The 16497-nt window shown below is 55.1% G+C and overlaps 2 protein-coding genes across 9 annotated transcripts in view; both read right to left on the bottom strand.

Annotated features, from left to right (window-relative positions):
* The window catches only part of DPP3 (dipeptidyl peptidase 3), a 33437-nt gene extending 29847 nt beyond the window's left edge, over positions 1-3590 (bottom strand). Inside the window, exons 1-2 of one of the 4 annotated variants that reach the window (XM_059932076.1) lie at positions 3543-3590; positions 2083-2360 (exon numbers count right to left, since the gene is read on the bottom strand). In XM_059932076.1, coding sequence (XP_059788059.1) covers positions 2083-2352 — 270 coding nt within the window. In that variant the 5' untranslated portion in view covers positions 2353-2360; positions 3543-3590. The remainder of the gene's footprint in view (positions 1-2082; positions 2361-3542) is intronic. The other 3 variants (XM_059932080.1, XM_059932077.1, XM_059932078.1) reach the window with 3 other exon arrangements.
* A 3747-nt stretch (positions 3591-7337) lies between these two features.
* Positions 7338-16186, bottom strand: PELI3 (pellino E3 ubiquitin protein ligase family member 3). Of its 5 annotated transcripts, XM_059929826.1 has the most exons (8): positions 16056-16186; positions 14761-14913; positions 14148-14219; positions 11915-12044; positions 11218-11319; positions 10226-10420; positions 9720-9908; positions 7338-8357 (listed from the first exon to the last, which is right to left on the bottom strand). In XM_059929826.1, exons 2-8 carry the CDS (start codon positions 14910-14912, stop codon positions 7788-7790), a joined length of 1410 nt encoding a protein of 469 aa, XP_059785809.1. In that variant the 5' UTR covers position 14913; positions 16056-16186; the 3' UTR covers positions 7338-7787. The 5 variants fall into 5 exon arrangements, with proteins under 5 accessions (XP_059785809.1, XP_059785811.1, XP_059785810.1 ...); XM_059929828.1 differs by lacking the exon at positions 9720-9908; XM_059929827.1 differs by lacking the exon at positions 14148-14219.
* Between the last annotated feature and the right edge of the window lie 311 nt (positions 16187-16497).

The raw sequence follows: 16497 nt of genomic DNA, 5'->3' as shown, positions 1-16497 counted from the left end.
GCTGTGTTTTTTGCCTTTAAGAATGTTTTGGAATTTTTTTCTTGATAGCCAGACATGATGTGCTAGGTAAAAGGAGCTGTCATAAATAGGCCTTTATTAAGGTGATGGTAAGGTGTGGGGGCAGGGGAAGCATTCTAGAGTCCCATGATTAGGTCTCAGTCCTTTAGTGAGCCTTTGCTGCTGGACTATGAACTTCACATGTGCTTCTCAGTCCCATGTTCCCACCACTCCTCTTAGGTGGGACAGATGGTCAGAGCTATGGAGTTGGGTATTTCCCTTCTTCCAGATCAGTTAGACTCTGATAAAACCCTAGCAGGTTTGGTTCTGGTTAAACAGTTTCTCCTGAGGGCAGACCATGTTAGGAAGAACTGAATGTTCTAGCATATTTCAAAAATGGTTCCTTTTCCTCTCCTCCTGTGAGGAGCATGAGGGACTTTTTCTCGGAAATTCATTATGAGAACCAGGTCAAGCTCCTGGAGGTAAAATCCCCCAAACTGTGGGCCCCCCTTATGACTGGGTCCCCTTGGAGTTTTTAACTCTTAGAATTGTCCACACTGAGCCTCCAGCAATTCATCAGTTACAGTTCAGGTTTTCCTACCCCAGCACTGGTTCTGTGGAGGTTTCTGCTCATGAATTTTTGCTCTGGTAAGTTGTGATTCTCTGTACCTGCCTGTCTGTCTCTCCAATTTTGGGGGCAGCAGTTTGCCCTGTGACCTCACTTCTCTTAAGGATCTAAGAAGAGTTGTTGATTTTTCAATTTCTTCAGCTTTTTACTTGTTGTTAGAACAGATGGGCAACATCTAAGTTCCTTACATGCCAGACCAGACTGGGAGTCAAGGTTCTTTTTTTTTTTCTTCATTTAAGCCAATTTGAGGTGGGTTTCTGTTACTTACAAACAAAAGAATCCCACTGAAAATAATGAATACTTGGGTAGCACTTTTCCATTAATAAGCACTTCCCCAGCTATTAGCTCTTTTAATGAGTAAATCAAGGCCTAGAGGCGGGATGTGATTACTCAAAGTTCAAAAAAACGTAGAAGAAACAGCCTGGGCCTCAGCGCAGAGATAAGCAATCCAATCCCTTTATTTTACATATAGAAAGACAGACCATATCCTCATACATTCTTGGTGAAGCTTTTTCAGATGATGATTTAACAGCACCAATCAATTGCCAATGTACAGAGTCTTTGACCCAGCAATTCTACTTCTACAAATAGATCCTACTCACACATGTGCATAAGTATGCTCATCGTGGTATTGTTTGTAAGAAGAGTAGAGAAAAACCTAAATGTCCATCAATAAAGAAAAGATTAAATTGATTATAGTGTACATTGCTGTGGAATGCTTCACAGCCAATAAAAAAGAATGAGATGGATTTATATGTACCCCATGTAAGTTCCCCAAGACATGGTGTTCAGTGAAAAAAGCAGAACTCATAAGAATACATAGAATGTGATCTCATATGTAAAAGAGAAAATAAGGAACTAATACATGTGCATATGTACATGTACAGGTATGCAATACAGACAGAGGACTGAAAAGGTTATATATCCCACCATCTTCAGTGGTTACCTCTGGGGAGGGCACTGAGAACAAATGATCTTTTTGTTTTGTTTTGTGTCTTTCTGCATTGCTGGAATGCATTAAGAATGCATTAATGTGTTCCTTGGCCAACAGACCCACAGACAGACAAAAACAAGGGGACAGGCAGAACATTCTGCCCAGGGACACGCAACACGGTAGAGGAAGATATGGTCCAGAACGCAGACCTCCTGATTCCTACACTGGACTCATCCCTCTACCGCCTCCGAATCTCCACGGCTGTTTCCTTTACTCCACAGCCCTTGTTACAATCACAGCAGCCACCACTTATCTGGCGTCAGGTCACTACAACCCTAAGAGGTACAGACTACCCTCATGCATATCTTGCAGATGAGAAGACTGAAGCTCCAGGAGGGGATGTCCCTGTGTTTGAAAACTTTCATCTAATGCAAAGAGACAGAAAGTCCTTTGTACCCCTGCTTCCTGGCCCCTCACACCCAGAAGCCACTCAGGAAATGCAGGTTGGCCTGAGAGAACTGACCTGATATTCCTCCTCGGTAAGGCCCTCAGCCAGGGCATGCTGGCGCAGCTGGTCGGGGTCCTGCGCACGGAAGAGGCGGCTGAGCAAGGCATAGATGTAGGGGGCCTCAGGGGAGGTCTGCAGCAGCACGGCCAGGCCTCCATACCAGGCAGCCCGTGACAGGTGGTGGGCATAGAGGCGCTCTGTGGGTAACAGCAGGCAGAAGGCCTCGCGGCAGTCCAGGCTAGACACGCCGATGTCACTGGGGAGGATGTACTGGGTGTCCGCCATGGGCCCTGCTGAGAACCATCACCATGATCACAGCCATCATTTATCGCACGCCAACTGCACACCTGACTCTGTACTCTCACAGTCTGATTTAATCCTCTCCAAAGTCCATGAGGAAGGGAATACCATTGTACCCATGCACCAGATATGTTAACTGAGGCTCAGAGACGGTTAGGTGACTCACCCAAGGAGATTACAAAACATTCTGGTAGGCAATGTTTGGCCCGTGGCCTCTCAAACTTAAAGATTGAATCCAACTACCTAATATTACAGTTGGGGAAACAGGTCCAGAGAGGTTAGAGCTTTGCCTAATAACACAAGGGAGAGGTCAGAAGCAAAGATCTGCATCTCTGGACTCCCAGCCCCAGGCCTCACTCCTCCCCTCCTCCTTCTCTGACTTCCTAGCCTCCTCCTTCAGAATTATCCTGCAGGTTCTTCAATTCTGCCCACCACTGTGTTCATAAGGACAAAGTCCCAGTTGGAAGACCCAGGTTCCAATCCTGGCTCAGCCCCAGACTCCTAATATCAAGTCAATTGTTTTACTTTTCTGCCCCTCCATTACGGCCTCTGTAAGATGAGATTGATAGTAACCCCAACCTCACCGGGTGGGTATGCAAATTAGACGAGGTCACGAGGTCACAAGGTCACTCCAATCGAATGGAATGTACCTACAGCAGTAAATGATTTTCCCTGAACTCTTCCTCTTGCACTGATCCCAGGATCCGTCCCACCCTCAGCTCTCTGCCTTTTCTTCGGTCCTCCGTCCTCCTGTCCTCTCCCTGTACTGGGCCAGGGGAGCTACCCTAGCTACAGAAGTTCAGAGTTGGGAGAAAACTCATTTTACAGTTAGGGAGATTGAGGCCAAGCAACTTACCGAAGGTCTCACTGCCCGGTTGGGATCCGGGTGTCTCCCAACCCAGAGTATACTCCACAAAGCCCTCTCTTACTAGGAATGAGTTTCCAACCTCCCCCGCCCCTCCCGATGCTGCTCCCCAACAGCACAATCCCCTGGGTTCTGAAAGGAGTGTTAACCCTTTGCTGCCTGGAGCATTCCTTGGCCTCAGGGCCGCGATGAATTTGGCAGGGGTACGGGATGGGGGGCAGAAAGAGAATGATCTTGCCCTCGGCCCAGACTCGCCCTGTCCCCCGAGGGTGACACATTGTGACCCCGAAACCCGGGCGCCGCGCCTCACCTCACCTGCAGCAGCTGCTCCGATCGCAAACTCACTTCCTGCTTCCGGCTCCCCCCATTCATTGGGGCTCCGCGAACTCCGCCCCCACCAGCCAATTGCCGGGCCTCGGGGCCCGGACGGGCATCGCCTCCAGCCAATAGGCGCGCCGAGGCGAGCTTCGCCGGCATGCCGGCTCCCGGCCCCAGGCACCACGGGGTCGTAGCAGAACTGCCCCTGCGGTCTTGGCCTTTTGTCGGCAGGTGGCGCCCGCGCGGGGGTCAGAAACCTCAGTGGCCTGGCCGGTGGCGGCCTAGTCCCGGCTTACGGGACCCCGAGTCCAGGCGGGAAGGCGTGGCTGTCACGGCCAGAGCACCAGGGACTCCCCCCACACAGTCCTGACCTCCGCTCTCCTTTGGGGTTTTTCCCAGTCCCCCGACCTCAGTTTTGTATGGGGGAACCTGCACCGTGGGAGTGATGTGGTCCTTCCTCGGTGGAGTCGAGGGCCAGGGGGCGGAGACTCTTCCGAGACTGCAAAACCCTTCGTGCAGGGAATCGAGGCTACAGGTGAGCGGGCTCCTGCCAGGGCTGACATGGTTCTACCGTGTGGGGGGCGCGGAGAAACGCCCCCAAGTGCTTCCCTGCACCGCTACCGACTCACCGTGGGCCTGATGGGGGCTGTAGCTGAGTATCATCAAGCCTCAGTTTCCTCAGCACAAAGGGGCGAGGGGCCTGGCAGTTCCCCGGTGCTTGCTGGGTGCCTGACGGATGAGAAAGCCGCCTGCGACCCCAAAAGGCTGTCCAGGGCAGAGCCGAGCCTTGGATGTCTGGAGAGACTCACAGGAGGATGGCCTGGGCAGGGAATGGCATGTGGAAGGGCCAAGCGCCCAGCCTGGGTGAAGTGGGGAACATGGTGAGGGTCCCAAGTCAGAGGTGGGGCAGAGCCAGGCCATCTACGGTCCAGTCAGGCCTCCCCTGCCTACTGGCTGTGTGTCCTTGAGTGGGACACTTTACCTCTCTGAGTCTTGGCTTCCTCAGCCAGAGAACCAGGCTAAAAATCGTCTTTACTCGGAGGGATGTTGTAGGCTTCAGTGAAGTGTTGACAGGGTAGTGCTGCCCCCTAGTATTGTGCAGAGAGGGGTGAAGGAGAGGGGATACCCTCCTTGCCAGCCTTGGCCACACCTGTGTCTAGGCCCAGAGCAGCAGCTGCCCACCACTGGCACCAGTTTCTCATTCACAAAAAGTGCCCAAGGCCCTGCTTGGCACAGCAGTGCGAACTGTTGACTCTGATGGTGATTATCATTATAGGGAGGAACTCAATAAATTGGTCTATGTCCTTAGAAAATCACTCTTCTTCCCTGTGCCTCGATTTTCATTGTCTTTAACATGCGTGTAAAGTCTTCCTTGACTTGGGAGAGGTTGAAATGTACACAGATAAAGAAGGAAGTGCCGTGCATGGACACCGGTGGGCAGCTCAGGCCAAGGAAAGATCCCAGTACTCCTGGGAAACGCCCAACCAAGCTGCATTTTTATCTTCACAGCTAATATGAGCACTTCCTGAAGGTCTGTGCTAGCAGCTTGACATGGAGGATCCCATTTAATTCTTGCAAAAACCCTGAGATAGGATATCATTTTACCTATTGCACATATGGGGAAATGGAGGCTGATGGATTCATTGACTTCCCTAAGGCCACCCAGGAAGTCCTCAGGTGTCCCTGAACTGGGGTCTAGCCTTCCACCACAGTGTCCCCTCCACCTGTCCCAACACACACACACACACACACACACGCACACACACACACACACACACAGTATCACATGCAGCAGTCCATGACCATCCCCAGCCTTGGCTCTTGCCCACAGGAATGAAGAAGGAGTAGGTGAGGAAGTAATATTAAGTACATACTATGTTACAGGTGTCCTCCACACATTCACAACCACCTGGCAACACAGGGACTGTTATTCCATTTAACAGCTAAGGAGACTGAGGCTCCAAGAGTTGGAAAGGGGTAGAGCTGAACCAAGACCAGGGCTGTCTGACCCCCTCCACCAACACCTCTGAGTTCTCCCTCATGTGGCACCTGTGCCTTTTGCTTGCCTTTCCTCCTAGAGAGTCTGAGGTTCCCTGACAGAAATGGCATGGGAGTGTTCCCCCGTTTGGTTCTCAAAAGAGAAGAGAGAACTGGAAAGAGTTGGATTCTTACTGCTCTGGCTGTGTGTGTGTGTGTGTGTGTGTGTGTGTGTGTGTGTGTGTAGGAGTTGCAATGCTCCCAAGCCCACCCCAGCATCCCCATCTGGGCTCCCCCTCTGTGACAGTGTGATGCTCTGGAAGCAAGAGTCTGATCCCATCCTCCTCTCACCACCAGCAAGTGCCCTCTCTCCTCTCAACAGTCCCAGGTCTGGTCTCTGTGGCTCCAGCCGGCCGTGTGGATTAGGGCAGGTCCCTCCCCTTGGAATCTGTACTCCCTAAGGCTCTGTCTTCCACTGGGGATGATGCCCAGGTCAGGCTGGTACTCAGAGCCTCTTCTTCAGATTTTTATATTTCCAGAACCTCCATCTACCTGTCTTTCCAGCTTGTTTGCCCCAGGAAAGCTCTGGGGCAATCCCAGCAGCACCCCGAGCTTGCCTTGGCTCTCAGGAAGAGGTGACACTTAGCCAAGATGAATAGGGATCCAGTTCAGACTTGGCCTCTATGGCAACCAAAGCCCACCAGACCGCAGCCCAAGCCAGAGCACTTTCCTGGCCCAACATTCCCACCCCTCATTCCTCTTTTCTGCCTCCTCCACACCCACCTCATTGGTCGTCAAGCATTTTCCCTGCCACACCTTTGCCCATGCTGTTCCCCTTGCCTGGGTTGCCCTCCAGACCCCTCCCATCCCTGTCCAAGGAAAGCAGCCCAGTGTGATGGAGGAGAGGGCAGGCTCTGAGGCCAGGCAGGCAGCTGTGGATTCGAATCTAACTTGGCCACTTCCCAGCTGTGTGACTTGGAGCATGTGTTTTAATCTCCCTGTAAACAGAAATGGTAACACCTCCCTCCCTGGGTTACTGGGAGGATTAAATAACAAAACCTCTGAGAAGCAGAGCCTGGTGCCTGGTGAGTGCTCAATGAACATAGTTATTATTACCATTAGCACAGTGCGGGGCACACACAGTGCGGGGCACATAGTGGGCATTCGGTGATGGTAGCCCTTGTGTCACAGCCAACACTCTGGAACCACGAGTCCTCTCCCCACCCCCCAGCCCCCGCTCAACTCCTGACTGTCCAGAAATGAGGATCGGAGCTTTCACTCAGCACCTTCCCTGTCAGCATGGCGCCAACATCTCGTTCCAGCCACCTTTCTGCCCCCTGAAGCCCGTGCTCCAGCCACTCTGAACCTCTCACTCAGTTCCCTGCATACTTGCACCTGAGCCTGTGCTCGGCCTCCCTTCTGCCTTAAGTACCCCCCGACTTCCTGTGGATCCTTCCTGCGGGGATTCCCAGCAGTCCAACGAGGCAGAGCCCTTATGCACCTCCTCAGTGAAGCCTCTCTCACTCCTCACTTTTCTACCCTCCGGTGAGACCAGCTTCACAGCCCCTGATGATTCTCTGATCCTAGCGCACAGGAAGCCATGCTGTCCTTCAGTAATTGGTCTGTCATCCACTAGACTGTGAACTCTGCCAGGCAGGGAACCAGGTCTGACTGTCTCTGTGTCCCCAGATCCCACTTGGCAAAGGAGTCCAGCCCACAGTGGGTATCCGCAGATGTCGGTCCCAGCCTGCCGCCCACCTGGCACTCCCTTAGGGGCTGGAGGCGTTGCACGCATGCAGGACACAAGGGATTTGTGAGGGCAGCTGAGCAGCAAGGTTTATAGAGGAACCCAGGGCAGCAGCAGGGTGATTATCTGGAACTGGGTTGGCAGGCTCAGGGCACAGCCAGCCTAAGCTGGGGGTCAGGGGCCCATGGCCCCTTCATTCCCCCAGGGGCACAGTGTAGGCGGCATGATGTGGGATGCCCCAGGAAGGGCCAGGGCGTAGGGTTGAGCCTCCCTCCATCAGCCTGGGACAGAGCTGGTGCTGAGGCCCCATCATTCTGACCAAGGTAGGGGTCCCAGAGACCCCCCCTTTGGAGCCAGAGTTAAGAGGGAAAGGGCACCACCCATCCAACGTGTCCATCTGGTGTGGCGATGTGCCAGCAGGTAGAGTCCCACATGCAGAGCTCCCTCTGGGCTGCAGGAGGTGGGGGACCTGGGTGGGCAGGCGGGCGCGGCAGCAGGGGGCCCCCAGGGAGCCTAGTCCAGCGGCCCCTGGAAAATGAGGCGGACACAGCCATGCTCGCCAGTGAGCCAGGCCCCGCAAAAGGGACAAGCAGCGTGGAAAGCGTGGGTGCCATGGGGCAGTGGCGTCTGAGCCCAGTAGCGGGCAGTCTTCTCAGAGCAGACGTGGCCACAGGGTGCGAAGGCGTGGCTGGGCGGCCCGGGGTCCAGGCAGAGGCCGGCCTCCTGGCCGAGCCACAGGGGCACGTAGGGCCCCACGAGGCGGCAGAGAGGGCACTCGCGCTCCTGGGGGCCCCGCTCACGCCGGCAGCCCCAGCCGTGGTAGCCGTGGACGTGGCCACAGCGGACGTAGACCCAGGGCTGCTGCTTGTCGGGTGCCGTGCGGCCACGGGCCGGGCTGGGGAAGGCGAGGGTGCTGAGGCCCACGGGACACTGGGGCCGCGCCGCATTCGCCTCCTGCCTCTGGGCCTCCAGCTGCTTCAGCGTGGGCGCCCGCAGCAGCCCCGCCGGCGTGCGCCACAGCAGCGTGGCTCCACACAGGTCAATGAGGGAGCCGTCCTGCAGCACGTTGGACTCGTTTTCCACCTGCAAGGGCAGCAGAGGAGCCTTATTGCCCAAGAGGCTCCTGAACCCCCTGCCCCTGGGCCGCCATGACCCCAGTCAAGCCACCCATCCATCCCACTGAACCTCCCTAGAGAGAGCTCTCTGGACCCGTGGGGCTGGCTGGGTCAGAGGAGGGGGTTGGACTGGGGCTGAGGAGGGGGGAGGGCTGGGGCAGAGGAGCAGAAAAGACTGAGAAGCCGCGTGGGAGGGGAGGCAAGTGGTCCCAGGCAGGCGCCATTCCTTACACTCAGTGGAACGTGGGGCTTGGTCACCTCATCTGTCAAATCAGAAGGCCTGGACCAAAATGGGAGTTTTCTAAAACATTTTCCCAGGCTCTCCCCTAATGGCAGAGGCCAGAAACTCCTCTGTCCAAAACACTGGGGACTTAGCCCAAAGCAGGGGTCCTAAGGGCTGAGGTTAAAAGCAAGGACTCTAGCACTAGATCGTCTGGGTGTGAATGCTGGCCTCAGCATTTACTAACTCTGTGTCCCTGGTCAAGTAACTTATCCTCTCTGTGTCTTAATTTCCTTACCCTCAAGATGGATTTTACTTCCCTGTATAGCAAGTGGTTCTCATGAATCAATGTAAACACTTGGAACGGTGCCCAGAACATAGTAGGTGCTCAATAAGTGTGTCCTAGTGAAACGTTCAAAAGCATAATTTTAAAAAATAATGTTTCCCCAGATCTCCCAATAGAATTGATGCTCTGGAAAGATAAGCCATGCTTTCCCTCGAGGTTTGGAATCTCCTTGCCCGAGGTGCTCATACCTGGGAAAAGCTCTGCGTGGCCCATTTGAGGATCTTCGCCACATGACATTGGGCAAGCCCCTATGTCTCTCTAGGACTCTCCCAGCTCCTAACATTAGTTCTCTGATCTGTACCACATGGAGCGTTCACTGTCACCTGTGTCAGAACTACTCCAAGGCCCCTTCTTGCTGGGAGAGAATAAAGCTAAACCCGTGTGAACATGACAGACATGTTACAAACTGCCAACACTTCAGGCTACAAACTGCTCACACACAGGCCAAGTGTCACCCTCATAGGAGGGTGTGAATTTTTCAGCTGCTGGCATCCTCAAAGCCACTTGGTACTGCACGGTGTGTTGGTGTGGGTGCCACTTCACATCACCCCAGGGACCTCCGGCAGTATGTGGGCTACACTTGGAGATGCTGGTCTGGTCCCCTCTGTGGTGCAAGTGGCACGTGTCCCCAGATGGACCCTGTTGGGGATCCCTTGTGCTGCAGGACTGGAGATCATCTGTCCTGGCTTGGGAAGGGGGAAGGGGAGATTGGGAGGACCCAGGAAGGATGAGGGGGTGGGGAGGAGGGTGGACAGGCCACCTACCAGCTTCCCCCGCTGCTGTGCCGAGCGGCTGTCCCTCAGAGTATATACATTCCCACAGACCGAGATCTCCCGCCAGACACCCGGGGCCGAGTCCTCAGAGAAGCCGCCTGCTGGGTGCATCACCAGGACCCCGTTGGTGGTTAAGCCGTCCATCAGGCCGTCAGGGGTCCGCCATTTGGCTGCCCGCTCCTGGGACCACATGTGGGATCAGATCACATCCCCGAGTGGCCCCCAGCAGGCTGCGAGCCAGGAGTGCTGTCCCTCTACCCTCGAGCTCAGAGGTGGCCCGGAGAGGACTAGAATTGGCGCTGCATGACCTTGGGCGTCACCTGACCTCTCTGAGCCTCGCTTTGCTCATTTGTTAAGTGGGGTTGCTAATCCCTGCATAGGTCATGGTTATGATTACTGCAGGCTGGTCCATCACCCCAGGATGCTGCCCCTCCCCAGCCTACCCCTCGGCTCACTGTCGGATGTAGTGCTGGTCCCTGCCCGGGGGGCTCACTCACTCCAAGGAAGATGTTGCTGGAGGCATCGAAGCCAGCGGCATAGATGCGGGAGGTATAGGGCGGCCGGCGGTCACAAAGGATGCGGCAGGCATAGCGGGAGATGGTGCTCTGGGCAGAGGGGCCCTCGGCAGCCCCTCCTCCAGGGGGCGTGTCTGTTACCACAAAGTCGATCATGTTCTCCGTGGAGCGGCCAATCTGTGAGGGAGGGGAGGGCAGGCACAGGAATGCCGTGTGCACAGGTCAGTCCTGCGGACTTCCCATCCCAGGGTTCCCAGCAGCTGCTCTGTGTGCAGGGTCACCAAACAAGGAGGGGACAGCACCATCCCAGCTCCCTGGGGGTCCCCACATCCAATCACTGGTGTCTGTGTTTCTCCTTCTCTGTCTTCCCCCCAGTTCCTGGAAGCACCCCACTCAATTAAAAACTAGCTGATTTGCGGATAGAACAGTGAACGGGTAACTGACACCCATAGTCTGGGAATGTTCAAATGTTAGTAGAAAATAGTGAATTTTTGATAAATATTTACTATATATCATGTTAAGCATTTCGTGTGCAATATCTCAGTTAATCTTCCCAACGATGCCCTGGGGTGGGACTATAATGGGCCTCACTTTACAGATGAGGAAACCGAGGCCCAGAGAGGTTAAGCGACTCTTGCCCAAAGTCATCCAGCTACTAACTGACAGAGCTGGGAGCAGAAGCCAGGCAGTACGACTCTCACAACACACTCTGAACTCCTAAACTGTATGCCTCCCGCAGGTGGGACTCCAGGCTTGGGTTTGAATCTTGATCCAGCCACTGACTTCCTGTGTGACTTGGAAGTCAACAGCCCTCACTGGGGTGTCCTGCTTCCTCCTCTGAAGAGTGGTCCACTGCACTGAGGACACAAAGTACCTGCCCCGTGGCCACGAGCCACCCCCTGGAACACCTGCAGAGCTGAGCGTCCAGGCCTGGTGGTCCAGTGGCCAAGGCTTGTGGAGGCGCCCGAGCATACCTGGAACATGTCTGTGTCACTGTCATGTGTGTACTCGACTATGACCGAGTGGCTCCGGGACAGTGTGTACGAGATGCTGTGCTGGCCACGGTTGCTCAGTGCCTGGTGACAGAAAGGAGAAGTCACTTTCCCAGGCATGTGGCCAGGAGAAGGGTGAGCCTCTAAGCCAGAAGCTGGAGCCCAAGGCCCAGTGGCCACTCCTAGGGAAGGGGCAGTTCCACCCTCTGCAGAGGGTGTATTGTGCAGCTGGCACTTTACACACGTTACCTTATTTGATCCCTAAAGCCACCCGAGGGAGGCATGGTTATCATTCCTGTTTTACAGTTGAGGGAACTGCAGCTCCCAGAGGAGAAGAAACTGGCCTAAGGTCTAACAGCTGGAAACAGCAGAGCCTGAATTCTAACCCAAACCCTCTGCAGCCAAAGGCCTTTCCTTTGTCATTGCTGTGTGACTGTCACATCCCCTCTCTGAGCCTTGGCCGCCTCTAAAATGATGCTGACCACTTCCATCCAATGGATGGGGTCTGGTGGTCAAGGAAACACTTTGCAGACTGTAACACATGGCAAGGGATCTCCCACCAGCACCATTTCTCTGGGGCAGTGAGTGAAGACACAGTGGGCTCCCCTGCTCCAGCGGGGCTGTGGGCAGGTAGGACTGGGAAGACCAGCACCCAGGACTGCTAGGACAAGCTGCTTGCCTTGGACACAAGCGGTGTGGAGATGTGGTGCATGACGTCCGGCTTCACTCCGTTGGCGTGTGGCCGGCGGCTCAGTGCCAGGCGGCTTCGGCGGCGGCCCTTGTCCCCACTTGCCAGACACCCATTGTAGCTGTGGATGTGAGGGTTAAGAAGAAAGGGTTGCAGGGAGAGAGAGAAAGTGAGCCCCTGAGAGACTAGGAGGAACTGCCAACTTCTGGGCAGATCCTACCTTAATAGACAAGCCCTAGAACCACCCACAACTAGAAGACCCTACTGTATCAAACTGGGGCCTTCGGGGAGTGGGGTGGGGGGTCAGAATATCCTCAAAAGGACTTGCATCCAATTAACCAGTGTCTTCTGGACTCTTGAACCATGCCTGGCCAGGTGCCAGGTGCTGGCATGGTATAGCGACACACCACGGTCAGTTCTGTGCCCTAAGTTTTTCAAGGAACCTGGGTGCCACCTGCCATGATCCAGGCACAAGCCAAGTATGCCCCAGGCCCAGAGACAGGAGAAGGGAATTCTGGCCCCAGGATCAGGTTTCTAAGAGAGGGGACACCCATACTGGGCCTGGAAGAACTAGAAAGGATTCACCTTTAGCAAACTGTCATTAATTATATCACAAGTACTACCGGAAACCAGAATGAAAGAAAACAACAGACCCACAATGCCACTACCTCCATATCGCCACACACATCAAATTTCTACCTTCCTTTCCAGCTCTTGTCCAGAAGGAATGATTGTGGAAGGCAAAGATGGAGTGAGTCATAACCTTGATCGCTGCCATGTACCGGAGCCTCCCGTGTTCCTGGTGTTTCACATTATTAATTACCTAATGAAACGTGTGCAGCGTCCTGCCAGGCAAGTATCTTTCTTCTCATTTTACGAATGAGGAAAACTGAGGCTCAGGGAGATAAAATGACTTGCCTGAGGTCCCAGGCTAGTCAATGGGAAAAGTCTAGATTTGAACTCAGGTCTGTCTGACTCCAGCCTCTTCTGCAGAAGACTTTCTGTAGGGAGGGCTCACCCTGAGCAAAGGTCCTGAGGCTGGAAGGGTTTGGTGAGATCAGAGAGTGATGACTTGGGTGGTAAAGTGCAGCAGGGGAAAATGAACTTGGTGGGAGGGCCCTGAACACCAGGCTGAGGATTCCAGACTTTATTCCATAAGCAGTGGGGAGCCATGGAAGGTTTGGTGGCAAGGAGTGAAAAGGATGAATAGCTGGCAAATACAGACGAGGACCACTTGAATCAGAATCTTCCCCGGCCCCACACATGGAGATTCTGATTCTGTAGGTTTGGGATGGGCCTGTTAATGGGTATTTTCCAATGTGCTCGCCAGGTGGCTCTGATGTCCAGCCAGTGTGGGGCTTCACTGCCCTGCAGAGAACAAATGGCAGTCAAGAGGGCCTGTCCCCTTAGGTCTGAGCTCTCCCTCATCAGTGGCCTCACCCTCAGCTGCAATGCCAGCTCTTCCTTTGGGACATCGAGCAGCTGCTTTTTTTTTTTTTTTTTTGGAAAGTGTGGAGTCCAAACCACTGGACCACCAGGGAATTCCGAAGCAGCTGCTTTTCTAATGCAAGCACCCCTGAGAGGGGCATCACTTTTGCCCTCGTAAGCTCTTCCCACATATGGGGGGTGGGACAGTTCAGGACACAGGCTGGGGCCTCAGACGGGCCTGGCTTAAATTCTGGCTTTTCCGCTTATCATACGACCTCTGTAAAATGGGGCTAATTTATCAGGACCTACCTCACAGGTTCATTGTGAGAACTAAAGGAGATAAAGCATTTTAAAATGCTTGGCACAGAGTTTGGCATATATATAGCAAGCCCTTGGTAATGTTAGCTATTATTATTATTATTACTGAAAAAAAAAGTACATGGCATATACATGTCAACAAACAGTAGCCATTATTATTTCTAAATAATCATCACAGTGATAACATAGCTTATCAGATACTTTCTTCGGGGTAGAGAGAGAGGCCAAAAGGAGGTACAGACCAGGGAGGAAGGAGAGGAATCTGTGCCTGGGGCAAGAGCTAGGTGGGTGGTGCAGAGATCCTGGTCAGGTGAAGACCAGGAAGGGATGAGCTCTACTCAGCCACCAACTCATGTCTCTTCCTCTCTCCTGGCCTCAGTTTCCTCATCTGTAGCGTGAGGGTCAGCTGTAGCTTAGCAAAAGTTCACTAGACCTAGAGTAAAAAGCCCTGGGTCCAAATCCCAGCCCTGCCACTTACCAGCTGTGTGCCCTTGGGCCAGTCACTTCCCCTCTCTGAGCCTCGGTTTCCTCACCTCCTTCCTCACAGCATCTTTGTGAAGATTGAAATGAAATAACGTCCATGAAAGGGCTCGGCACAGGCCTGCCTCCCAGAACACTTGGTGCGTGCCAGGCACTATCCTACATGCTTTACAGAAATCACCTCATTCATTCCTTCCGACAACCCTCTGAGGTATTATTATTAGCATTCCTATTGGGAAATGGGAAAACAGAGGCACAGGGAAGTAAAGCAACTTGCAGAGGCAGGATTTGAACTAAGCAGTTTTGCTGGAAAACCAGAGTTCTTCACCTCAGACTACACACACTAGGTGCTTTATGAAAGGCAGCTGGTGTTACTTTCTTCTGCTCAGAAACGTGGGTGGGCAGTTAGAGTTGTCTCAGTAATTTATGAAAAATGGGAAGATAAAATAACAATTATGAATTGAGGTGGGCTTGGTCAACTTTGTCTCCCAGCTGGGAAGGTGAGGAGGGACAAACAGCAGAAGGCCCTAAGTGGGGAGAGCCGGGGCCCTTGGTCTGGCTGTCCTGTGGGGTGCCTGGTGCCCCACCCCACCTGGACCAGGGAGGCTCACCCCAGAACGATGAGTTCACCATACTTGATGGGCTCCTCCCCTGGCTGTGCATCTTCACCGGGAGAAGAGAGGACACAAGAGCCCTGGTTCTCCAGGTGCTGGAGGTCTGAGGTTCGGGGGGAGCCCACTTCAGGGTTTCCTTCCAACACCATTCTGGGCAGAGTGGGAGAGGAGAAAAAGAGCTTTGCAGCCTCCCACCCCAGCTCCCTCAATGCCAGCTCCAGCCTGCTGCAGGCCACCTAGGCTAACAACAGAGTGACCTTTCACCCACTCTGTTGCTATGGCAACCACTTCACTTCTGCCTCCCCTAAACTGACAGGGTTGCTGGGATACCAGGGAAGGGAGATGGATGGGATGGAACCAAGAGGGTGGGGCTGCACAGAGGGTCAGAATATTTGGCAGGGGCAGAGGGATGGACCAACTTGGGGCGGCCAGAAGCTTCTTTTTGGCCAGGACCTCAGTCTGGGATGTGCTTGGAAGAAAGTCACCCCAGGAGTTGGGGGCCCTTACTGCTCATCCTTCACTCAGTTCCTGGGCTTTGCTCTCAGCGCCGGGACCCCTGAGTAACACTTCTGTCAGGTTTTTGGAATCTACCTGTCCATCTTAATCTTTCTGCCCCTTTGCTGGTCTAGGCCTCTGTCTGTCTGTCTGTTTTCTCAGTGACTCTCTGTCCCCGCCGCTGTCCTTTTCGCCATCTCTCTACCCACGCTCCTCCCCGTCTCCGCCTGTCTGGCCACCTCTACCTCCCCATCCACCTGCCCCAGTCTCCCCATCTTGTCCTCGCCCTGCGGGCAGGCCTCTGGACCCCTCCCTGGCGCACCCCCCTCCCTCCCTCAGGTGTCAGTCTGCAGTCCCCGGGCCGCCCGGGTCTCTGGAGGCCTGTGGGGGCGGCGCTCCCCACTCCCGCTCGGGCTGCAGCAGAGCCAGTCCCCGCAGGAAGCCTGTTTGGAAAACATCCCAGCGCAGTAGGGACTGCGCCGGGGCAGGCCGGCGCCCCGCGCCCGGGGCAGGCACAATGACAGCCCAGCGCATACGCAGATACACACCCGGCGGCCCCTCCACACAAACACGCGCGCTCACACACACAGTCCAGCACAACCCGAGCCCCGCGGGCAGTGCCCGGACGGGCGCAGAGCCCACCCTCGACCCGCGACAGCAGGCGCGATCGCGCAAAGAGCCACAGGCGCCCGCCCTCAGACCAAGTACCCCTGCCACCCAGACACTCAAACACGCCCCCAGCGTCCGCTGGGGCCCGCCCGGCGAAGCCCCCGCCCACTCCGCCCCGGCGGCCTCACCTGGCCGCGCTCCGGCCCCCGCTCGGCGCCGCTCCCTCGGCGCCTCGCTCCTGCTCGGCCCTGGAGCTGCTGCGGCGGGATGGGCCCGGCCCGCGGCGGCTCCGCGCTGCCTCGTCACGGAGACACCCGGAGCCGGGGGAGGGGTACGGGCGCCAACAGCCACGCTCCGCCCCCTGTGCTTATGCCCCGCCCCGTGGAAGCCCCCGCCCCCACTCAAGACCCCGCCCCTTGCGGCGAAGCTCTTCCCCAGTCGGCGGAGCCCCGCCCTTTCTCAAGAGACCACGCCCCTTATAGGGCCCCGCCTTCGGGCCCTTGGAAGCCCCGCCCACCACTCTATTTTGGGAACGCCCCCGCCCAACTTCGCCAGCTCCGGGACTCTCAGGTAGTCTACGAGACCCCTCCCCCAGTTCGGGCTCCCCTGACCCCGCCCTCATTTCTGGGG

The sequence above is a fragment of the Balaenoptera ricei genome, chromosome 8, assembly GCF_028023285.1.
Source record: "Balaenoptera ricei isolate mBalRic1 chromosome 8, mBalRic1.hap2, whole genome shotgun sequence".
Lineage (NCBI taxonomy): Eukaryota > Metazoa > Chordata > Mammalia > Artiodactyla > Balaenopteridae > Balaenoptera > Balaenoptera ricei.
This window is presented reverse-complemented; position numbering and strand designations above follow the sequence as displayed.